The 24,228-nt window shown below is 36.2% G+C and overlaps 4 protein-coding genes across 4 annotated transcripts; 2 read left to right on the forward strand and 2 right to left on the reverse strand.

Moving 5' to 3' along the window:
• Positions 1–2,349: 2,349 nt before the first annotated feature.
• On the reverse strand, positions 2,350–4,689 carry LOC111395090. The gene has a single exon (XM_023021107.1). The coding sequence runs from the start codon at positions 4,687–4,689 to the stop codon at positions 2,350–2,352; it is 2,340 nt and encodes a 779-aa protein (XP_022876875.1).
• Positions 4,690–11,413: 6,724 nt separating this feature from the next.
• Positions 11,414–14,525, forward strand: LOC111395704. The gene is made up of 2 exons (XM_023021824.1): positions 11,414–11,565; positions 12,110–14,525. The coding sequence occupies exon 2, from the start codon at positions 12,161–12,163 to the stop codon at positions 14,369–14,371; it is 2,211 nt and encodes a 736-aa protein (XP_022877592.1). The 5' UTR covers positions 11,414–11,565; positions 12,110–12,160; the 3' UTR covers positions 14,372–14,525.
• A 2,892-nt stretch (positions 14,526–17,417) lies between these two features.
• LOC111395705 (universal stress protein PHOS32-like) lies at positions 17,418–21,287 on the forward strand. Its single transcript, XM_023021825.1, has 3 exons — positions 17,418–18,201; positions 20,011–20,056; positions 20,436–21,287. The coding sequence occupies exons 1-2, from the start codon at positions 17,514–17,516 to the stop codon at positions 20,016–20,018; spliced, it is 696 nt and encodes a 231-aa protein (XP_022877593.1). The 5' UTR covers positions 17,418–17,513; the 3' UTR covers positions 20,019–20,056; positions 20,436–21,287.
• A 1,118-nt stretch (positions 21,288–22,405) lies between these two features.
• LOC111395706 lies at positions 22,406–23,728 on the reverse strand. The gene is made up of 2 exons (XM_023021827.1): positions 23,083–23,728; positions 22,406–22,999 (listed from the first exon to the last, which is right to left on the reverse strand). Exons 1-2 carry the CDS (start codon positions 23,584–23,586, stop codon positions 22,727–22,729), a joined length of 777 nt encoding a protein of 258 aa, XP_022877595.1. The 5' UTR covers positions 23,587–23,728; the 3' UTR covers positions 22,406–22,726.
• Between the last annotated feature and the right edge of the window lie 500 nt (positions 23,729–24,228).

Genomic DNA, 24,228 nt, shown 5'->3' on the forward strand with positions numbered 1-24,228 from the left:
TCTTCATTAATCCACGTAGCATCACTAAGCGGACGATCTTTCCAACGCACAAGAAACCTACGAAAACCCCCGTTTTGGGATGCAATGATCTCATCGTCGAGCATCTCATCAACAATATCCTGATGTGAAAATGTGGTAATGGGGGCTTGAGGGAGCGGTTGAGAAACTTGTCCTGCAAACATGTTAGAAGACAAAATCGGAGGCTCGAATGTGCCTTGATAAGGATATAAATCTGTTATATTGAAAACTGGACTAATATTTAAGTGCGTTGGCAAATCAAATAGATAAGCATTAGTTCCAAGCCTTTTAATAACAAGGAAAAGGCCAAGTGATCTAGCACAAAGTTTTTTTGCAGCATGTTTTGGAAAACGTTCAGGTGCAAGTCTTATCATAACAAAATTGCCAATCTTAAACTCTTTATGCCTACGATGTGCATCAGCTGTTAGTTTATAGTGGTCATTGCTTAAAACAATTTTTCTTTTAATCTCTTCATGTAAGGTGCGGATATGATCAGCAAAAGATTGCGTAGATGCAGCAGGACGAAAATCAGTAGGTAACGGAACGAGGTCCAGTAGTTGTCGTGGGAAGAAACCTTGAACAATCTCAAATGGGCTATAACCGGTAGACCTATTAACAGAATTATTATATGCAAATTCAGCGGTAGGCAATACCAAATCCCAATTACCCGGTTTGTCCCCGACTAAACAACGAAGCAAATTACCTAAACTACGATTTACTACTTCTGTTTGACCATCTGTTTGGGGGTGGAATGCTGATGAGAACTTAAGAGTTGTCCCAAACAATTTCCATAGAGTTTTCCAAAAGTAACTAACAAATTTAACATCTCCATCAGAAACAATAGTGATTGGCAGTCCGTGCAGTCGAACAAACTCTTTGAAGAATAACTTAGCGATATATGATGCATCAGTAGACTTGGAACATGGAATGAAATGGGCCATCTTGGAGAATCTATCCATGACAACGAAAATGGAATCATGACCTCTTGTAGTTTTAGGCAATCCTAGGACAAAATCCATACTAAGGTCACGCCAAGGAGTATAAGGAACGGGTAGGGGAGTATACATCCCCGTGTTTTGACGTTGGGCCTTACCCAACTGACACATGCGACACTGAGACACAATACGAGCCACATCCTTTTTAAGGGAAGGCCAGTAAAATCTATCCTCAACTAAGGAGACAGTTTTATTATGACCAAAGTGACCTGTGAGACCTCCAGCATGGAGTTCCCAAATAAGGTACTCACGAAGTGTGGTGCGAGGAATACACAACTTGTTACCTTTAAAAAGATAACCCTCTTTAAGCAAGAAAGCAACATGATTACGAGAGGAGTTAGATACGAGGTCTTGAAAAATGAGACCAAAGTCGGGACAACTAGGATATTCATCTTTTAAACGTTCAAATCCGACCACCGTAGTACTCATAGTTTGGAGTACAGTAGTAATACGGCTAAGAGCATCCGCCACTTTGTTATAGACCCCAGCTCGATGGTGGAGAACAAATGTATATTCTTGGAGAAACTCTACCCATTTAATGTATCTATCACTCAAATTACGTTGGGAATTGAGATAGCGGAGGGCTTGGTGATCGGAGTAAAGGATAAACTCTTGAGGCAATAAATAATAACGCTAATGACGAAGAGTTTGGACGATAGCATAGAATTCTTTGTCATAAGTAGAATACATCTGCTGTGCCTGATTTAATTTCTCGCTAAAATAGGCGATAGGGTGACCCTCTTGACTTAATATACCACCTATACCGATACCAGAAGCATCACATGCCACTTCAAATACTTTAGAGAGATCAGGGTGGCGTAAAACGGGAGCTTCAATCAACTTTTGCTTAATTGTGATGAAGGTTTTTTTGCGGATGGTGTCCAATGGAAATCCCCTTTTTTCATACATTCAGTAATAGGGGCAGTGATAGAACTAAAACCTTAAATGAATCGTCTGTAGAACGAGGCTAATCCATGAAAGCTACGGGCCTCAGTCAAAGTTGTAGGTTCGGCCAATCACGAATTACAGAGATTTTAGCTGGATTAGCCGAAATTCCTTAAGCAGAGATAATGAAACCTAAGAATAAGACTTGTGATTGTAGAAAGGAACACTTTTTAAGGTTAGCGTATAGTTTGTTAGAACGAAGTGTAAGAAAGACTTGTCTAAGGTGATCTAAGTGGTTCTCTCGCGATTTACTGTAAATCAATATATCATCAAAATAGACCACGAGAAATTTTCCAATGAAAGGTCGGAAGACGTGAGTCATCACCCTCATAAAAGTGCTAGGCGCATTAGACATCCCGAAAGGCATAACTAGCCACTTGTATAAACCATCCTACGTCTTAAAGGTTGTTTTCCATTCATCCCCTGGTCTAATCCTAATTTGGTGATATCCACTTCGTAGATCTATTTTAGAAAACCATAAGGATCCCACTAACTCATCCAGCATGTCGTCGAGGCGTGGTATGGGAAATCGATATTTTATAGTAATTTTGTTAATAGCACGACTATCGACACACATACGCCAAGATCCGTCTTTTTTGGGCGTAAGTAGGACGGGGACTGCACAAGGACTAAGGCTATGACGAATAAAACCTTTAGATAGTAATGCCTCAACCTGTTTATTTAGCTTGACCCGTTCCGTAGGATTCATCCTATAGTGAGGGCGATTTGGTAATTGTGATCCCGGGACCAAGTCGATTGCATGTTGAATATCACGAATGGGAGGAAATTCATCAAGTAGGTCATCTGGCATGACAGCGCTAAACTCCTCTAACAACGGAGTGGTAACAAGGAGGCGATCAGAGTTTGCTTCAGTAGTAGGTTGGGAACATGCTTTGGTAACTAACGCAAACATCAACCCGGTGTCGTGCGCCTCAAGCTCAAAGGCCTTATGGGACAAGACCTGAATTCGGTTCTTTGTACTTGTAGCACAAGTGGGTGTTGTTTTAGGCGGTGGTCTCTTGGAGGGGTCAAATGGTTTGGTTGGAAGAAGCCGAATGGGTTTGCCATTATGGACAAACTCATAAGTGTTATCACGCTCGAAGTGCTTAACATCATGATCGTAGAGCCAAGGGCGACCCAAAAGCACGTGAGCAACAACCATAGGTAGAATGTCACAGTAAAGGTCTTCTGAATATGGGCCAAATGTAAGGAATACAAGACAACGATGAGTAACAGGCAAAGAAGTCCTATTGACCCATGCCACCTTAAAAGGGCGAGGGTGGGGTTCAGGCTTGAAGCCGAATTTGGTTACCGCTGAGGTGGAAATGGCGTTCATGGTACTACCCCCGTCAATTACTAATTTGCAAAAACTAGAGTTACACGGTATGTACGTGTGGAATATTGATGTCCTTTTCCAAGAATGAGAGTTAACAGGGGTGGAGAGGATGCATCTCATGATTGAGACAACAACCTCATCCTCCACGTGACACTCAAGTTGTTCGAGGTCCTCATGAGAATGGTCAATAGGATCGACCGTAAAACATTCATCGATTTTCGGTGTTGGAAGTAGTGGTTCTTGATTAACAGTAAGGGTACGATGAGGGCATCGAGATGCTATATGACCTTGATTCTGACAATGATGACACACGATTGACGGGTTAGCGATATGGGAAGAAGCAAAAGAAGAAGGTTGATACTTATTGATATCTTGGGAAAGTGAAGGTGATGATGAAGAAGACCCGACAACTGTGCAAGACTGAGTTGATGCTGGAATACTACCAGGAGTGGAGGATGGGTTAGGACGTGGTTGGCGAGGGTCCACAAAGTTCGAAAGGCTCCTTTGAGTGTATGGTGCTCGAGAGTACCTCTCATACTCGAGGGCTTTGTGATAGGCGTCCTCTAGGGAAAAGGGACTGAGCACGGTGACGTGGTGTTTAAGGTCGGGCCTTAGGCCATTAAGAAATGGAGTAACAGTGACATCCTCGGGTTCATAAAGACTGGAACGATGGAGCAACTCATCAAAACGAGATCTATAGTCAGACACGGTCGAGGAGTTTTGTCTATGGTTAAGCAAACGCTCTAGAAGCTGAGATCGATGGAATGGTGGGACATACTTTTCTTTCAGTTTTGTTTTCATTTCCACCCATAGGGTGATAGGTTGTCCTAAATGTTCGAGGTTTCGTGTCAAGTTTTTCCAATAGCGTTTAGCAGATTTGGTGAGTTTCATTTTGGCGAAGCGAAGCCGCTGATAATCCGGCATGCGATACCAATCAAAGTATTCTTCGATGGAGTCCATCCAATCTAAAAAGGCTTCGGGGTCTAGACGGCCATCAAATTCGGGAGCATCTACTTTAATGTTTCTAGACATGTCATCAACAAGGTCCCTATGTCGATCAAAATGTGGGGGGCGGGGTTCAGGGCGAGTATTATATTGGACACCAGGTTCCAGATATTCGGGGGTGTGTGCGTTGTGAATAGGATGCTGTATCGTAGGGGATTCCCCTCTAGGTGGAATGACAGGAGCCTGTTGAGCAATGTTATGAATGTTTTGACCTATGGTCGTGGATTCAGAAAAATTATCTGCGGGGCATTTTTCAGGATTTCGACGTAACTCAATGATAAAATCTTTAAGTTCAGCAAAATCAGCCTTCATAGACGCTAAATCAGTTGAAAGATTGGCAACTTGCTGAGATAATACTTCGTGTGAGTGTTCTAAATCTTTGAGATTCATTTGTATTGATTTGAGAAAAAGATTATTTTTTTAAATTTTTTTTTAACTTGGAACGAATGCAACACTACGTAAAAGGCAAAGTACTTGAATAATAGCAAAGTTTCAATAAAAGCAGAAGGAAATCCTTACCAAAACACAAGGGAAGAACTGGCCACAGGCTTCTCACAAAACGGCAGGACTCGCTGCAGCAGTGGTGGAACGGAGATGGTGATAGCAAGAGTAGTGACCAGACTGGGGCCAGTAACAGTTGCGAAAGACTTCGAGCGGCAGTGGAGTGACGGAGATGAAAATATAATGAAATTGTTGTACCTCGGTGGCGATGATGGTGACCGAACGCGTGGAGGACTTGACCGTGACAGTAGAGGCGGAGATTCCGAATTTGAGTGGTGGAGCAGCGGCGAGTTTAAGTGTTTGGAGCCGAAGTGGTTGGCACAAAGTGGTAGGAGGCAGCTTATGGATTTGAGAGGGGAAAATGATGACTTTAGTGGTGTGATTCTTCCCTGTGCGACGAAGTGGTGGTGGTTATGGATGTTTAGGAAATAGATGATAGTGGTGGACTGGGGGAGTGGTTTGGTAGCGACGAAATTAGCGATGGATAGGTAATATAGGGTGCCTTTGGTTGAACAACAACAGTTGTGACATATGAAGCAGCAATATGAGGAATAATCGACAATAAATTGTACTACTCTTTTTTTTTTTTTTTTTTTCAGAATATCTAATGCAACTACTACTAACCGGTGAACAGTTCCCTTTCTTTTCTTTTTTTTTTGGATTTTTTTTAACTAAGAACAAAGAACTAAAAGAAAACTTAAAACTGCTGCTGGGATAAATGCTCTTCCTCTTTCGTTTTGTGATGTTCAAAGGCTGCCGTATGTAATGGTAGTTATTGGTGTTGAATGGGTGCTGGAAGGGTGGCTGTATATGAAGGTAGATGGAAACGAGGTCAAGGATTGTTGATGATTCTGTGGCCAAAGGGAACGAGCTTGCTCTGATACCAAATTGATGCAGGAACACACAAATTAATAAAGAATAATAAGAAGAAAGAGAAATTACAGGGAAAAATTGAGGGCAAAAGAAATAATCTTATTCATATAATGCAAGTGTTTCTAAATATTACCCTAAGCCCTTTTATATAGAGAAGGACTTTGAAATTAAATAAACTTCTTATCTAAAAAAACTTGAAAATAAAAGATAACAATGTCAAAATAAAACTATTATAATTTAGATATACTAGAATTCTAATTATCAAAATAAAACTACTAAATAAACTCGAATTCTACTAATTATTAGTCTTTCGCCTTGAATAGACTTTTAATTGTTTCCTTATTGCATCACCCGGCCTCTATGTCTAAACCGCTATATCATGCATATTGTCCATTTCGGATGAGCGTATGCCTGCTTACATATATTCAATTAAAAAATTTTAAAAGTCTTTATAAGTTTTAGAGTATTCAAATTTTAATAATTTCTAGAGACTTTTATAAAAATCTATGGAGTATTAACTTTTAAGCATAAAGTGCTCATATAAAATCTTAAAATTTGTCTCTCATTAATTATGAGATTTTGGGAGACTTTCACCAAAAAATAAAATAAATAAATAATTAAAATCTTTTTTTCAATATTTCTTTTCTTTTTCCTTCTATGAATAGATATGATTAAAATTTATTTTTTTATTGATTATATTTATTTTTATTTATCTCTCTCTTTCTTATTGTTTATTTCTATTTTCTATGAAAAATTAAATTAGATTCTAATAACTTTTTTTTTTCATTTTGCATTCATTTTTCTGTAAAAAAATATCTATTTTATATTAAAAATATAAAATTTTATATGAAAAATTTATAATTAAATTTAAATATATTGATTTATTTATTTTTAAAAATATATTATATTAATAATATTTAATATTAAATTTATTGTTTATCATATATATGTATAATTTTGATTATTATTTATTTAATTAATGTTTTAAATTTTTATTCTTTTAAATTTTTTTATTATATGGGAAGAAGGAGAATTGTGGAAACCAACACCTCGTATGTGAGGATTTCACACCATTATACTAAATCCACGTGAATTCTATTTCAAATTAAAGTTTTCAAAAATCTTTTGGAATATATGAAAGTCTATAAAAATTTTGAAATGAAAGTTAATGAAAGTTTATGAAAAACTTCCACTAATTCCATGCAAATCTATAAAAGATCCACGAAATCCATAGAAATCATCACTCAAAAAAACTCCATTAAAATTTTCAAAAGTCCCAATTGAACACACCCCCTAAAGCTTGGGGATTAAGGTTCACCGATTTGAGAGATGCAATTGGCTTGGAGAGTTTTGGTTTTGGTTTCAATCTCCTGCATTTAGTTTCTTATGGCTAAGGCGTGATTGGGTTGAGGAGAAAATTATGTGGCATTTCATCTATGACTTGGACTTATTCAATCTGCCTGATGTGCAATCCATTATCCACGTAAGCCATGTTAATTAACATGGAAGTTAGTTTGTGAATGATAGAGTGTAGCTTTACAAAGTTCAGTAAATAATGAAGTACAACTCAAAATACAGTGAATAAAATGTGAAATTATACAAAGTTTGGTGAGTGTTGAAATAATTAACTCATTTAACCCACGTTTAATGACCTGGCGTGGCCAAAAGTGGGCACTTTTCCTGTGTAGAATTGAAGAAAAGACCAACTGATTTTTTTTTAAATTTTCTTTCCTTAAAAGGAAAGGTAAATGTTGGAAAATAGCTAAGGAAGGTTGATTTTCATCAAACTTAAAAAAAAAAAAAAAAAAAAAAAAAAAAAAAAAAAAAACTGTGACGTCGGGCAGAATAACGATTATCTTGCAGACAACTCGATATCACTTGACTCGAAACCTCTTGCATAAATTTGGATGGGTCCTACTACTTGAGTAAAAAGAGAAATGGGTCGATCATGTTCTACACGTCTATTAGATGAATTTGGTATATTTGGAAGTCAAAAACTATTTTTGGATGAATGAGAAATTAATGAATGAAATAGGGTTGAAAAACATGATTTTTGAATAAAAATCGGACTTTTATATAAGAACGTCGCTCAAGCAGCGAGTCATTGAAATGTGCACTCGAGCGACAACAATGTGGTAAGCGGGTGGCATATTAACCTAGGCAACTGTTCATCAAACACATTGATTTTTGGGTTGTGTCACTTCATGTGCACCTCCTCAACCTCTATAAGTTAGACCCTTGTGTGTTGGTTTCATTTGCTCATATTCTATGCAATCAAAGCATATCATATAACCTTAATTTTTAGCCAAAATTCTATGTCAAAAGCCTTTAATTTTCATTCCAAAAAGGAGTTCATAACTTCGCTCGGTTCATCGCTTCTAGTATTTTGAAGTGTTGCAAACACAAAAATTGATCATTGTATTTTGGAAGACAATTGCCATAAACCCTAGTCAACTGTGCAGGATAAATTTATCTTAAGGACAAAGAATTTAACTCTTGCCTCGATCCTTTTGCATTTCATTCTTTCCATGTTATTCTATCAACCTTCCATTTGATTACAGGTGGGTATTGGTATGTTTGAATTACTTCAATAAAGAAATCACTTTGTGCATTTACATACAGCAGTAAATAGTGATTCGTTCATATACAATAAAAAAAGGTGAATACGTGATGAATGAACCAAATGCGGGTGAAACATATTTGAAATTATAGCATAATATCACATCCATAATAACAAAATAGAAGGCCAAAGTAGAATAATATATTTTTATTCAGTAAGTCAAATGTATGTAAACAAAATGAAAGCGCAAGAATAGCTAACCAAGAAGGGGCTAAATTGGTTTTCAAAAATTCTTAGAAGATCAATTCGAGTTTTAAATCAATGTAATAGCAAATGAAACAATTTAACAAATATGCACAAATATAAAATCTAATAAGAACAAGTAATAAGTACAATATAAAAGTGGTCAATAAAAGGGAGAAATGATGCAAACGATAGTGGAGATTTGACCAAAAGCAATGATCGACGTCTTTCGTTACCAAGCTCTACAGCACGAGTAAGGCCTTTTCACTATATTAATTGACTCATGGTGCAATCCAATCCTTTATAACGCTTTCGATGACTTATAAATAAAGAGCATCGATCATTATACAATGTTGCACTTTACAGGACCTCAACATAACCAACAATTAAAAAGAGAATAAATTTCACAAATAAATTCTTCTCTCTTAATGAATGATATAGTCAAAATTAAGTACCAAGAGCGAAGTAGGCTAACACTTTAATAGATAGCAATAAATATAGCTCAAGTGTTAGAGTAGAAAAACTTTTGTGAGAAAAGTGATTTTCAAAAATTTGATTCACTCAAAAAGCTTTTCAAGAAATAGATGATTTGATCTTTTGAGAATTAAAAATAAAGTAGTTGGAATCAATAATGCCTCACTGCAATGCTCTTAAAGTTGTCGGTGAATGAAAATGAAATGGTATTTATAGTAGTGAAACTGTTAGAATTTCTATTGATCTAGATGAGTCATCTGGACGTCCAGGTCTAAATTGGACAGTGCAAAAGTAGCCGTTATGCATCAGATTTACAACGGCCAAATCTTTTACCGTTGGGGCATCCAAACGTCCGGTTGGCGATCCGGACGTCCGGATGGATAGAATGTCCCCGGACACTTTCCTTCGTGATAATTTTGATTGTTGTAGGCTTTTGAAGGACTTTTTTGTCATATTTTTCAAGGTAAGTGATTTGGTAAAAAATTGATCATTGAATTGAAATACTTATCCTTTGAAAATAATTTTTATGCAATCGTTTTTGTAACTTGAATTTTTCTCGTACATAAAAATTCTTTTTGAGTTATTGTCGATACAATGCTAAGAATTAAAGTGTTTTACATTTCCATACAAATTCAGAACATCTACGTCTAATGGATTGATATTTGACGTTTGACTTTTTCTTCAAAACAATTTAACATGAGTGCTCGGTTTTTGTCTTTACGTCCATTAATCCATTAATTGCCGATTCTGTTTCTATGTTGATTGTCAATTGCAAGTCTTTTTATCTCAATCTTTGTGTCTTCAATTTTGCAATAATCTCTATAAACACTCAAATTCAATTTGTTAGAAATAAACGCAATTTGTTTGTGATAATCAAAACGAGAAGTCAACCATAGGTCAACACAAAATACATGATGAAAGGAAGAGGAGACAAAATTTGATGACAAAATACCCAAAATACACGTTAAATTTTAACCACACGCCATCACTTTATTTGCTTATCTTTAGCCTGACAAAGCATTATACTTCGGTGCGTGGAAAATCTTATAAGGATAACAAAAGAGGAGACAAAATTTGATGACTTAACTAATTTGTGCTATATCAAAATCATCTGGTAGTCGAAAAGTGTTAGCAGAACATATCTTCTCCCGTTCCGTTGAATCATCTTGGAATTCTTCTTCGTTACTGTCATACTCATGTTCTTCACACCTATATGGCAAATCAGGTGCATTGATTCTTTTGGATTGGCAGTGTATGTTGGCCAGCATTCTTACTTGTCGAAGTGAGATTTTTCGATGACTACCGTGTCATCGTTGAAGGGCTGGGGTTGCTTCCATGGTTCACCGTCGATCTTCGTGAACATGTGCTCAGCGGCATCCCTATGGAACTCGAAACTAATTCTGTTTGACTGCAGAAGAAACCGAAAAACAAGTAGAAGAGTTTAAATGACAAACGTGTAGTATTTACAAAAGTAAGTAGAGGAAAAGCATTCAAGAGATAAATCCAACTTTAGTAGGAAAGAAAAATGAAATTTTGAACATCCACTAGATTAAAGGGGCACAGCTAAAATTCTATGTTTCTCTTGAACTCGAAATTTCCATGTTCGACATGAAAATTACAATTTACTTTCAACAAAATGTATAATAGTCTCCAACGGATACTTAGAAAATCGAGCTTAAGCATCAGAGTCCAATATATGGTCCAGTTCACAGTACAGAAATCAGGATTTGAAAGCCATTCCATTCACCGTATTATGATTGAAGACATTGCCAGGTGCGCTGGATTTGAGGACTGGCGGATAACACTCAAAAGTAGACAATAATCCATAAGTATATTAATTTTAAAAAATTACAGATTCATATTGTCTTGTTAACGTAATAATATTTCAAATCCTCTTTGTGAAACACAATGAAACGCGAATAGCTCAAATGGAAAGATAAATAAAGTAAAAGTTGCTTATTGAATACAAAAATAAAGTAAGATTGCATAAAGGGAAGTAAAGTAAGAATGCACAAAGAAGCAAGTTTAGTATCACATTACCATATTAAGTTATGAATCAATACAAAAGTATATTTTATCGGTTAAATTCTTTACTCTATTGTCAATCAAATACGTACTTCACTTTTTCAAATTCGACGACAACATTTTAATTTGATTTCAGTCGTATAATTCTATCTAATTCTGTCACTTAACCGGGCAAACATCGAATAACTAATAGTTAATAAATGAAACGTGATTTAAATCATTGAAATTGTACATATTTTACGTCGCATCTTTTTCTGGTGATGAACTATCACGTCTCTGTTAATGAAATTGGAGAAAGTTTACCTTAATTAAAATTAAATTAATATGAAGTTACCTAATTAATGTCAAATATGTGTATAATTACTTAATTGAAATCATATTAACGTATAATTATCCAGTTAGACAAAAACTTGATTACCACTTCCCTACCGATGAACACTCAAGTAAAGTATATTCACCACACGTGAATTCAGCCCATTCTTCATCACATGGGCTATTATAAATTGAAGCAAGGTTTCAGTGATCCCCAATTTCTCTACAAGAAGAAGAACAAGGAGAAGAAGCAGCATTTTCAAGTTTCCATCTATCGGGTAATACGAAATATTTTGTAATTTCTTTTACTTTACAGATATTGTTACGCATTCCACTCAGTCCCCTGGATCTGCGTGCTTAGTTTTAATTTGATAATTTTTTCTCATTTCGTGGCATTCTTCTTTAACGGCAAAAACATTTCAGTCTCTAGATTCCGAGCAATCTATTTTTCAGTAAGATGGTTTTGTCAACAAGGTAAATATTTGGGTCACGGAAAATTGGCTGAATGGAAGTATATCACTAATCGGAGAGAACTTGAATTATGGCTCTTTGCTTACAAGGATTTCAAGGCATCCATTTCTCGCCATGGAAAGATTTGGGGAAATGCGTTCATGAATTTGCATTCCATTTGAAATTCGTGATTCCTTAGAATCATTATAATGTGAATCTAGTTTTCGTCTGCAATTTTCCATGATCTGCACTAACAAATTGCCAGAATTTAGCAACTGTTTTCTTTTTTCAGTTTTCATCAAACCTAGTTAATGAAACCTATGCTGTCGTCTTCTTTTCTTTTTTCCACTGTGAAATTAATACATATTTCAGGTGTTCCAGGGTAGAACACGTAGCACCATTCTGCGTTTCTGTCACTGAACCATGACTGTCAATGTCATACCTAAAAGGCTTCAAAGGGTATGGGATAAATGGAATATTCGTGGTTCGGTTCTTGCGAGTCTCTGCTTGCAGATTTTGTTAATCTTTCTTGCACCTTTACGAAAACAAGCTAGAGGGTATATCATAATCCCAATAGTATGGACTTCATATCTTCTGGCGGACTTCGTTGCAGCCTATGCAATTGGACTTATATCCAACAATCAAGGAGACAAGTGTGATAAAAGCAATGTAAACGATGCCCTGTCGGCCTTTTGGGCCCCATTTCTGTTGCTGCACCTTGGTGGGCCAGACAGCATCACTGCTTTCTCTCTTGAAGATAACGAACTATGGATCCGCCATTTGTTTGGCCTAATAGCCGAGCTTATTATGGTTGTTTATGTGTTTACACAGGCAATTCCTTTTTCCTTTTGGCTTCAAACATTGCTTGTTTTATTGGCTGGTTTGATTAAATATGCAGAACGTACACGTGCACTGTACCTAGCATGCTTAGGTAACTTTAAGGATTCATTGAAACCAAAGCCAGATGCTGGACCTAACTATGCGCAGCTTATGGGGGAATACTCTTCAATGCTGGAAGCGGGATTGCCTGTAAAATTTATAACTGTCAATGAATCTGAGAGACAAGGCAACAAGGAAAATGAGAGACAAGCCAACTCTGAGGTGAAGCCGCTAAACGACATTGAAATTGTACGAGAAGGATTCAGATTCTACCAGATTTTCAGGGGACTAATTGTTGATCATATGTTTAGCTTCCAGGAACGCGATGAGAGCCGGAGTTTCTTCTTAGGTTTGAATGCACAATGCGCTTTCAGGGTAATGGAGGTAGAGCTCAATTTCATGTATGATGCACTTTTTACCAAGATGGCCACAGTGTATAAAAGCTATTTGGGTTACATTTTCCGCTTTATTTGCACTGCTTTGATAGTAGCTACATATATTCTCTTCCAATCGCATCATAAGCCACATATCCACCCATTTGACATTGCCATTACCTATTCTTTGCTTATTGGTGCTATTATCCTGGACATTGTAGCTCTCATCAAGCTCATCCTCTCTGATTGGACTTTAGCTCTTCTCAAGTTAAAGAAGGTCTTACGGCCGATTTATACAATCGGGAAGTATATTTCATTTCGCCGCCGTTGGTCTGAATCCATGGGTCAGCACAACTTGATCAGTTTCTGCTTGAAGAGACGGTTTAAATTGTTGGACGAAGTGGTTGAATATGTTGGACTCAAGGAAATATTTGAATTCATGATGCACAGGGACTTCATTTCTGTAGAGAACGACTTGAAAGATTTCATTTTCAATCAGCTTAAAGCAAAGGCTGATGAAGCAAAGGACGCAATAAGTGCAAGGGAGATACATTCTTCTAAAGGTCATATGGCTGTTCTTCGATATACTAGTAGAGAATCAATTGTGGCGACTGTGGGCGAAAATGTAGAGTTCAATGAGAGCGTGTTGAAGTGGCACATTGCTACTGACATATTGTATTTCGAGAGTACAGAACTTAAAGACAATAAGAATAATCGAAATTTCAGCAAGATCGTTACGGATTGTATAGTGAAACACTGGAAAAAGAAGAACCCGATTACTGATCGGAAAGAAGCTCATGATGTAGATCATAAGAAACTCTGCAACCAACTTTCAGATTATATGTTGTATCTTCTTTTCATGCAACCTTCGCTGACGTCTGCAGTATCAGGTATTTTTCAAATCAGGTTCCAGGACACTTGTGAGGAAGCCAAGGAATTTCTCCGCAGGTTTAAGATGACTCCCGACCGATCCCGGCCATCCGACCAAACAATGGAAAAAGAAGCACGTGCTGAACTACTGAAAGTAGCTACGCCAGTCAAGCCAGTTGAAATCAAGGGCGATAGAAGCAAATCTGTGCTGTTTGAAGCCTGCATGCTTGCTAAGGATCTAAAGAGAGTTGATGACGACAAAATGTGGAAGATGATGAGTGAAGTGCTGGTCGAATTGCTTAGCTATGGCGCCAGTCATTGCAGAGGAAACGCGCATGCTCAGCAGCTAACCAAAGGCGGGGAACTAGTCACTTTTGTTTGGCTACTGATGGCACATTTTGGGTTGGGTGATCAATTCAGGATACAGGCTGGACATGCAAGAGCTAAACTTATCACGGAGACAGAGAGAGAGATGTCTGAGGAAAACACTGAGAAAGAATCGGCCATGTAATTTTGTATACTCTTCTGCTGTTTTGTCCTTTGTAAACTTGAATAATAATAGCTGTTGGTGTGGTGAAGTTTTAATAAAGTCACAAGATATGTGAAATGTCTGATCACTTGTGTGTATTTTGTGCAATATTGAATTATATATATTTTGTTGTTCACAGTTGAAAGTCTACTGAATCAACTATAATTGATGAAATCACTTTCAATCTTGATGACATTGACATTCAATGTATGTTCATCATCAAAACGTCTTGTTTTTCTGGTATTTTATGTGCAAACAACCCACGCCCATTCCATAGGTTCCCTCTTGACATGCTACTTTTAATTTTGACTTGAAAGCAAATGGTAATTTAAGGATGTTTGAAAAAGAAGAATAATTTTATTTTTTTCCCCAAAGAGAAATGGAGAGAAAAGTTAGTTTGTAACCATTAATTGATGAATCGTCACAGCACACTTTTTGTAAGGCTCAAAATAAGGAAAACACAAGTCCTAAATAAAGTGAACCGATCATTTTATTAATACATAGAGATAAGAATATTACAAGGTAGAGTATGGTATGACCACAAGAGTTTTATAGACAAACTTACACTACTAGACATCGTGAAACTAGGGTTTTCTATTTGATTTAGTTAAAAAATCAGACTTTTAGTAAATTTTAATAAAAGTTGATAAATTGTGTTGTTGAAAAATTGAAAAATTATAAATCCCATAAAACATAAAGTTAAAAATAAATTTTAGAAAATGGGTCAAATATAGGCTAAAATTAATTAATTGTGTAAAATAATGAGCTATAACCTTGCTATTAAACAAGATCCTAATAACTTGATGTTTGAAGCCTAATTAAAAGTGCACAAATCTTTAGGTCTGAAATCTGAATGTTCATTAACCATTCTCCGCAAAGGTTCCTGCCAATCAAAAAAAGTGGTACAAAATCTCAATCATCAAAGAAAGGACAAAAATTCAACAACTCTGGTAAGAGTTAGAAGAAAGGTGGCAGTAGCAACTCTACTGCTGTAGATCTGTATACATGTAGACACACAAGAAGAGTGTTACATGTACATCAAGTTGTACAATAATTTATGCAATCTTCTCACATATAAAAGGTAGGATCGCGATTAAAATAATCGCAGGTCCACATAAGGGCGAATTTAGGACTTCGACTCAGTTAGGACGATCGTTAATCATTGGCTGTCGATAGTCAACGACCGTATAGCAATATCATTTATTAATATTTAATAAAATAATATTAAAAATTCTTCGATTTATATATAAATACACTAAAACGTAAAAATTGTATATTTATATCATATTATATTTCAATACAATCTGAAATAATATAAATTACATAATACATAAAAAAAAAATTGTATTATCAATACTTAACAAATCGTTTGTTTGATTAAAAGTAGCTGAGAGATTAGATACACCAATACAAGAATTAGATTGAGATTCAGTTGAAAAAATCATTTCATAATCAATATGATAATTGAACATTAATCAAAGATTAAATGTAATTAAAATTAATTTTAAAATATAATTAAAATTCCAATTTCCAATTCTCAACACCAAGTCATCACAAATTATAAATTCCCCAATTTCTCATTTTCAATTTTCATAAATCATATATTCACATTTCATGATACTCAAATTAATTTTTAATATCACAATTCATAGTAGACAAATTCTCAAATAACATATAAATTAAAACTCAATACTCATAAGTTATATTTTATAAATTATTAAAGCATAAAATATTTGAAACGACAAAAAAAAAAAAAAAAAAAAGTCATTGACTTGCCTAGAGTCTTATCATATATTATTTTGTTAAATTTAGATTCAAAATTCAACCATTGTCATAATGGTTAAACTTCCAATCATCCAAATTAGAAGTTATAGCTTCAAATCCTTTACTTAGGGAATTAATTTTGGTAAATATTGTAGAAATAAAAATTTTGCACAATGAAATGGACGGGAAGGAATCAAAGTCAAGACTTGTAATATAAATATGCAAGCTCTAACCAATTAAGCAGAAGAGAAGTTTGAAAATAAAATGAACTACCAGTTATATAACCTAAAATTTTTATCTATTATCAACAAAAAAAAATTTTCTCCGGCAAATCCAGCCAGGGCGGCCGCCCTAGTTGGCCAACCCTTAAATCCACCACTGAGTCCACACATGTGAGAAGGTTGTAATTTTTACAGCCCTTAAATGCTGTACAAGTATCTTTTTTCGACACAAATGCTTCAATAATCACAACACAAGCAGTATATATAGACATTGTAATCATATTGAATGATTCAAACGGATATAAAAAATAATTAAATATATATCAAACATACGCCGTGAAGGAGGCACCTAACTCTTCTTCTTCTATTTTTTTTTATTTCAATTATTTCATTGACATTTATTATTTTTGTATGATAAAATTTTCAATATAATTTAAATAATTTTATAGAAAATTTTACATGGCATATAACGTCAAAAATTTTAGAATCATTATGAATTAAATGTAATTTAAATTATTTTCGAATTACTTTTACATTAAATTTAAATTTCATTTATTTCATAGATTAAATGTAAATTTTATTTCAATTCATTTTACTCCCTACATTCCAATTGATTTATTTGTCCCCAGCTCAACTTTTGTCAATGAAATGGTAAACAAAACTATACAAATAGCAAAATTTATATAATAATATTGGTGATGATATAATTATTTTCACTAATATTATATTATTTTTAAAAAAATTACACTTTAAATTTTCACCCTTCAACAAAAAGAATTTGTATCCACCCCTGAATTTAGATAGATTGTACAGTCTCTAGATATAACAATTTATTGCGTTATAGAATTTATTTGAATAATTTAAAATAAAAATGAATTTGAAATCTATCTTGAGAACAAAAAAATAAAAAAATATAAATCTATTTTGAGAACAAAAAAAAATAAAAATATATAACAAGAGAAATCATGAAACTAATTTTGAATAGTGAAAATAATAAAATAAAAATTACTAAAAAAAACTCAAAACTTGTTCTCTCTCGAAACTTCTAGGAAATCGATAAGCATTAAAATGAAGCAGGCGGCGGGCCAACTCTCCACTCCTCACTAGGTAAACGTATAAAGAAACCCTGTTCTTCGATAATGCAGAACCCCTCGCCGAATTCCGACCTGCCATCACTCGCCGCCGTCAAGGTCCGTTCCTCATCGCCGCGGTTCCCTCCCCCCACCACTCCCTTGTCCACCGAGACACCCACGGCCAACGCCCAGCGAAAGATTGGCATCGCTGTCGACCTCAGTGATGAGTCTGCCTTAGCTGTCAAGTGGGCTGTCCACCACTACCTCCGTCCCGGAGATGCCGTTGTGTTGGTCCATGTGAGGCCTACTTCTGTCCTTTACGGTGCTGATTGGGGTTCCGTTGATCTATCAATTGTCGACACTGAGGATGTGGAGTCTCAGCAGAAGCTTGAGGACGATTTTGATACTTTTACGACCACTAAGGCCTCTGATCTGGCCCAGCCCCTCGTGGAGGCTCAAATCCCATTCAAAATTCACATTGTGAAAGACCATGACATGAAGGAGAGGCTTTGCTTGGAAGTGGAGAGGCTTGGATTAAGTGCTGTTATTATGGGCAGCCGGGGATTTGGCGCCACGAAGAAGGGGAACAATGGGAGGCTCGGGAGCGTCAGCGATTACTGTGTGAGACATTGTGTTTGTCCTGTTGTCGTCGTGAGGTATCCTGAAGAGAAGGATAGTGAAGGAGGGGACAAGCCTGTTGTGCCTTCGACTTCTGCAGGGGAGAACGACAATGATGCTACCCATGATTGCAAAGGTCGGTTTTCCCTTGGTTTCAATTAATTTATATTTGCATCACCTGTTTTTGAATATAAATTTATTGTTGGTTCGGTTGTTGTGAACATGGGTGAACGGAAATTATAATTTTTACGAGAGGAGAGTTATAGAATCATGATTGGACGAATAAGAAACTTGCTGGGCTCCATCTGGACGAATAGTAAATGTTTTAAGTTCTGTTTAGAGATCTGCACTCAAGTTGGCTGCCTAAATTGGATCTGGCCAGTATAATTTAATGATAACTAAATGAAGAACTGACAATTCTTTTTAAAGATTTGATTTTTCTTGGCATGAAAAGATGGATCGGAATTGGATATGGCTGCATATTGTGATCGAAGTCCAGAAGCTCATACGATAAAGTAGAATAAGAATAATATGTAGAGGAGGAAAGATTGAAAAAGGAAGGAGGGAAATGTTACCTGCAAACTATATAATTCTAGAATTTAATATTTTGGCTAACCGATCTATTTTTGGAGCAATAATCTGATGATTTAATGTGTTTTAGGTCTGAGCACCAGTTTTCCTATAAATAGTAGTCCATTTTGCGTGGCTAGTTGTAGTTGTACGAAGTTATTATAAGGTACTAAGTAAGTACATTTGACCTAGAAGGGTAGGCTTTAATATTGTAAAATGGTCCTCAATTATTCCAACAAAAGGAAAAATAAAACTAGGCTCCCAAAATGGATTTATAGATGATAGGTTGTTGAAATTTATTTGTCTCTGTGTGTTTTCTTGCTTCTAAGCGGTGCTGATGGTAAGCACCATTGCTGAAGAATGGTTTAGCAATAGCCCTAGAACTTCGTCTTCTGATTGTAAGCAGGTTTCCTGTTCACATTATGCTTAAAAAAATGATCCTACGCGCCTTAGCCCCTGTTTGGCCCCCATTTTGTGAAGAAGAAAATGGGTGAAATAGTGTTTTTTTGAAAAATGAATGGTTGAAAAGTGGTTGAAAAAGAAGGAAAAATTTTCGATTTACATGTAATATTATTTTATGGAAGATTGTGTGATTATAAATAGGGAGAGAGAAATAAAATGTAATGGAATGAAAATTAATGAGGGCGAAATGGGGACTTACTCTTGTCAAGTGTCTGACATTGGTACTAAGCCTCATTAGTTTGGTCCATGTAATATAAATTAGGATCTAATACACTAACTTCAATTAGTTATGTGAAAATGAGTAGCTAGAGAATAATGACAGTAAGATAAACTATGAAGTAAGCTGCCAATTTAAATAACATTACCTATAGTTGTTTGTAGAAAGAAAATAGTTGCAACTGTTGAGAATTTAGGAGGGTACTTGATTATGGAAACTGAAAACTATAGACAGTTCATTCATGTAAATTTTAGACCTCCTTAGAAGGCATTACATATGCATCCGGTTGTGATGAATGCATCTAGCAGTTACATTTGCAATTTGCAGTTATTATAGAATGCGCTTGTGTGTGTGTGTTGTTCTATGAGGGTTTGTGGGCATTTCTCACTATTTTAATGAAGGATAATTGTATAAAAAGGATCTCCTAAGATCTTTGTTGGGTTGGGTGTGGGCATGCCATCTGCCTGCCTCCACTTTATTCAAGATTGATGTAACTGGATTTCTTACTTTTATCTACAACTAGTATGTTCTTGGCAAGATAGGAGTTAAATTTAAGGTTCCATTGAGAGTGGTATGCTGTGACTGGTTGAAATAATGCTGATTGAAGGTGCTGGAATTGATGGTGATGTCTATTTTCAACAACCGTATATATGTCTGCATTTCCAGTATTTTATTGATGTTACTTGTTTGTGACAGATATTTAATTCAAACTTGAGTCCAGGACATCCTCTTAAGGCAGCAGGTATGTATTCTAATTTGGTTTAGGATTCCTGTTGAAATTTGCTATTTATATTCCATTTTTTTGGGTATCAATGGTTTTATTCCTGAGTTTGATTCATACGTAAGTAACTCTATCTATTTCCATCTTTATAGGCATCAGTGGTTTGATTCCTAATTTTGAGTCATTCTTGAGTAACTCTATTTTCCATCTTTATGGGGGTATCAGCGGTTCATTCCTTATTTCGAGACATTCTTGGATAACTCTTTATCTATTTCCGATGGTGGACATCGTTAGAAATGGAAATAGCATGCATAGAAGTTTTCTTTTGATTGTTTATATATTATCTTTGAGTTGGTCACTATTTTTTAAGTTCTGATGATTTTTCTATCATTGTTTGCAGTATGCAGAAGGAATCACAATCCTCGAGCTATATTTTAGTTGACAAGAATCGTTCAGATTTACTTGATGTATGGAGTAATATTGTGTCTATAAACAGTCGCTCTCTGTGTCATCATTACTAGCATCTTTGATGTGTTTTCTTTCTCTATTAGCATTAACAGTTTTATTATGCTGCAATTTTTAAATCGTTGCAATCCATGTGTACCTCTTCTCATAAAACTGCTGCTATTTTTCTAGAATTTCCATCCAGACATGCAAGTTGCTTTTATCTTCAACTCAAATCTGATTTGAAGATTTGTCTTGGGATAAAATTTCAGTTTTGCTGTTTTTTGCCAACCAATGAGGGCCAACCGGCTCTATGCAGCAGCAGAGAGCCTAGACTTTGGCTCCTCTCTAGGCTTGGAGGAAGACCTTCCTGGCGCCAGACCTATTGACCAGGCCTGGAGCCATTTAATTTGCTTTTCAGTTGAAAGCCTGTCCCGTTCGATCATGAACTAAGCTGGGCCTCTCTCAACCAACCCACAAGGGTTTGATCATCATGGTCTGCCCATAACGTGTGTCAAGCTGCTTTGGGGACTCGGCACAATTTGATATGTATCTAGCCTCAGCATTTAAGAATGGATAATCAATTCTTTATTTCAATATGTTAAGGCGTTTGAAAGTAGACACGATTATTTGTGTAGGGACAATTGCTAGGATTAGAGTTGCTCTGTGGTCCATGTGTTAAAGAGAAGTCCTTTGCTGAGGTCCCTTCTGATCCTAAGCACTAACAATTCAATGTATTTTGTATATCGCCTTCTTGGATTGGATAATATTCTCTGCGAATTGTAATTTCTAGTGACGGTTTCTTGAATTATTGTTGAACAAACTCGTGGTTAGCATTTGGTGGAGCTAATAATTCCTTTAGTCCAATGATTGCTAAATCTGTACGTTCTCTTTTAACTCTTGGGTTTTTCTAAGTGTACAGTCCAAATGGGACTGTACACATACAGCCCCCTACGTGCGGGGGCTCCATGATGATCATGAGGCTGGACACCAAGCATAGCACTTAACTCTTTGACATGGTTAAAAGAACTTCATTTTAACTTCAATAGCGAAAAGGCTGCAGAGGATAGGAACCAAGTTTACACTGCAAAAACCATTGAATGGCTCTGGTGCAACGTCGTTTCTCTACCTCATCCCATATTGCTTGCCTCGAACTTATTCAACTTGTATAATCGAGTACTTGTGCTTTATGCAAAGTGTCATCAGCAGAGGAATCTATGGACGTGGAGTAGTTTGCTTCCTGTCAATAGATATGACAAGGGCTAGTTGGCAGGGACTAGGCCGGGCGAATGTCATTCCACCCAATGTGAAACAAGAGGCACAAATGAATACCAAAATGGGAGTATTAATCACCTTGTTGATGGAAGATTGATTTGAATTGAATGGAGAATAATTATGGATTCGGGGTGGGCAAGGTTCCTATTGTTGGGCTGTCAGCATCTATATCCGACTTTTCTCAACTCGTTATTGAGGTTCATTGCATCCAGCAGCAGCCTGAAAACAACTCATCACCTTTAAAGCTAACCAAATAATGGAACTTTCTTGCCCCCAGGGCACATCTCCAAGTGGTAAAAGGGGAGGGTGGAAAAATTCAACTTTACTTGAGGCTGCTGCGTCAAGGGTTCGAATCCTGAAATATGGATTTGGCTCTTGGGTAAGTACAAGTGTACGAGCAGTCTTCCACCCTGTACCCTTGGAGGCATAACCTGCGATTTACCTCCCTCATGATACTCCAGGGCAGGCGTGGTGGGGGATCCTTAAGGTTAGGGTTTAACCTTTTTTTTAAATAATGGAACTTTCCTTTTTTCAGTGTCATAATTACTGCCCTGCTGGATTGGATAGTACTACGTAGTTTAAAACAAGAATTAAAGTTACTTGTTACCTCAGGCTCTGTCAAATAATTTGTCGAGGAAATTGTACTGTTCAAACAAAAACTGAACTTTTTTCATTATCTTGATACAGTAATAGCATGGCATAACAAGCAATAACTAAAATGGCAAACATGGTTGAAGTGGAATAAAGAAGAATAGGAATTGTACAATCAATACAAGAAACAACAAAGTTTTTTGGATTATTAAATATTGGGAAAGGGAAAATTGGGAGAAATGATACCAACGGTGTAGCAACAATGGCGTAAAATATTAACTCTGTTCATCAACTAGAAATTAACAAATTAGCCCAATTAACAGTGAAATTTGTCGGTTTGAATTAGCATTGGAAACAGTTTCAACAATCTTCACACAGGGTTTAAGAATCTCTGGTGAGTTTGCTAATGCCTAGAATAATTGCAGATGCATCTTCTTCCCCAGAAACAATTTCTCGCTGGAATTTTCTGAGTGAAGCCACGATCGCCGCCGTCCTGGACTCGATCGGAGCCTCTTCTCCCGCCCTCTGCAACTTCAATGGTCTAAAAAGGTTCGATGTGGACGAACCCACAATCTCAGATTCTTGAAAACAATGGCCTGATGATAAATTTGATGCAGTAAATTTGTACTCCAAGGAACAGCACGCATCTTCATCCTATAAACACATCAAAGGTCAACATTTCTGTTTCCAAGTTTCTACGCTTTTACAAACATAAAAGAGAGAAAGAAAGAAGGTACCTCGGAATCAAAAGGGCTGTCTCGCATTCTTTTCAATGAGGTAAAAGAAATATTGTCGGCGTCGCTACTAGAAGAGCTCGCTACATGTAGCGGCGGCGGATGCGGAGACGGTGGCGTATAACTAGAATTTGACCATGGCACCACCTGATTCTCGCCGTCCTCCTCTTCTTCTTCCTCTGCGTCCACATAATCATCACTATCACTATAGTACTCCCCATCATCTGTTTCACTTTCTTGAGAATCACCATCTTCACCTCTCTGAGTCGTCACTTGGTTTTCTGCACAAGTATGGCAAATGGACACCGTCGGCCCCAGCTTCGTACCGGCAGCTTTCCACGGCGTCGGAGATTGGCAGACGTGGCAGAGAAGACTCCTAGTGTGCTTAGCAACCAGAAAATTTGCACCGTGCACCTTCTCATCACAATCCCAACAAAGGCTAGCTTGATCCGATTCACAGAACATTCTCGCTGGATTGCTGCACAATTCACAACCCTTTTTCGACATTGCTATTCTAAAATTCTTTAATTTCTCTCTTCAATTCGATATTTGTATGGATTTCGGTAGAGAAGTTTTTAATTTTATACAAGTAATGTAAGGGTGAAGAGAATTGTAATATTGTCCACAAGTTGTAGCCACTTATTATAACCACTCTCCTAATGCTTCAATTTATTTTTTATTCCACGGTTGTGAAGTGTGAATCCATAACCTTGATGACAAGTGGCTCGATCGACCAACCAAAAGCTTTGACAAATATTAAGTGAAAGTTGAAATTATAAGTTGATGAAACTTCATTTTTATCACAAAGTTTATTCGGTTCACAAATTTCATCCATCTTTAACCACAAATTCTACGGAATCCTACGGAATCCACCGCCTTGTGGGGCCTAATTGACATGATTCTGAGATTCAAAAGTTATTTTATTCTACGAAAATGTTTCTTATAATTAGAAGAGTTTTTAAAAAAAGTTGATACAATATGATTTCTTCTAAAAATACTTTCAAAATAAGTTCTTTTAAAATTTAGCTTTAAAATATAAATTAAGATAACTTTTTCAGAAAACTCTTATACATAATATAAAAACAAAAACAAAAATCATATCAAACAATCCCATTATCTCAAAAAGCTTTGTCAATTAAGGGGATAAAG

The sequence above is a fragment of the Olea europaea genome, chromosome 6 (genome assembly GCF_002742605.1).
Source record: "Olea europaea var. sylvestris chromosome 6, O_europaea_v1, whole genome shotgun sequence".
In the NCBI taxonomy this organism is placed as follows: Eukaryota; Viridiplantae; Streptophyta; class Magnoliopsida; order Lamiales; family Oleaceae; genus Olea; species Olea europaea.

Excerpts from the sequence above, each read along its gene's own strand:
- LOC111395704 (XM_023021824.1), top strand. The coding sequence starts at position 12,161 with ATGACTGTCAATGTCATACCTAAAAGGCTTCAAAGGGTATGGGATAAA.
- LOC111395090 (XM_023021107.1), bottom strand. The coding sequence starts at position 4,689 with ATGAATCTCAAAGATTTAGAACACTCACACGAAGTATTATCTCAGCAA.
- LOC111395705 (XM_023021825.1), top strand. The coding sequence starts at position 17,514 with ATGCAGAACCCCTCGCCGAATTCCGACCTGCCATCACTCGCCGCCGTC.
- LOC111395706 (XM_023021827.1), bottom strand. The coding sequence starts at position 23,586 with ATGTCGAAAAAGGGTTGTGAATTGTGCAGCAATCCAGCGAGAATGTTC. Across the intron at positions 23,000-23,082 it reads ACAGCCCTTTTGATTCCGAG|GATGAAGATGCGTGCTGTTC; the intron begins GTACCTTCTTTC and ends ATGTGTTTATAG.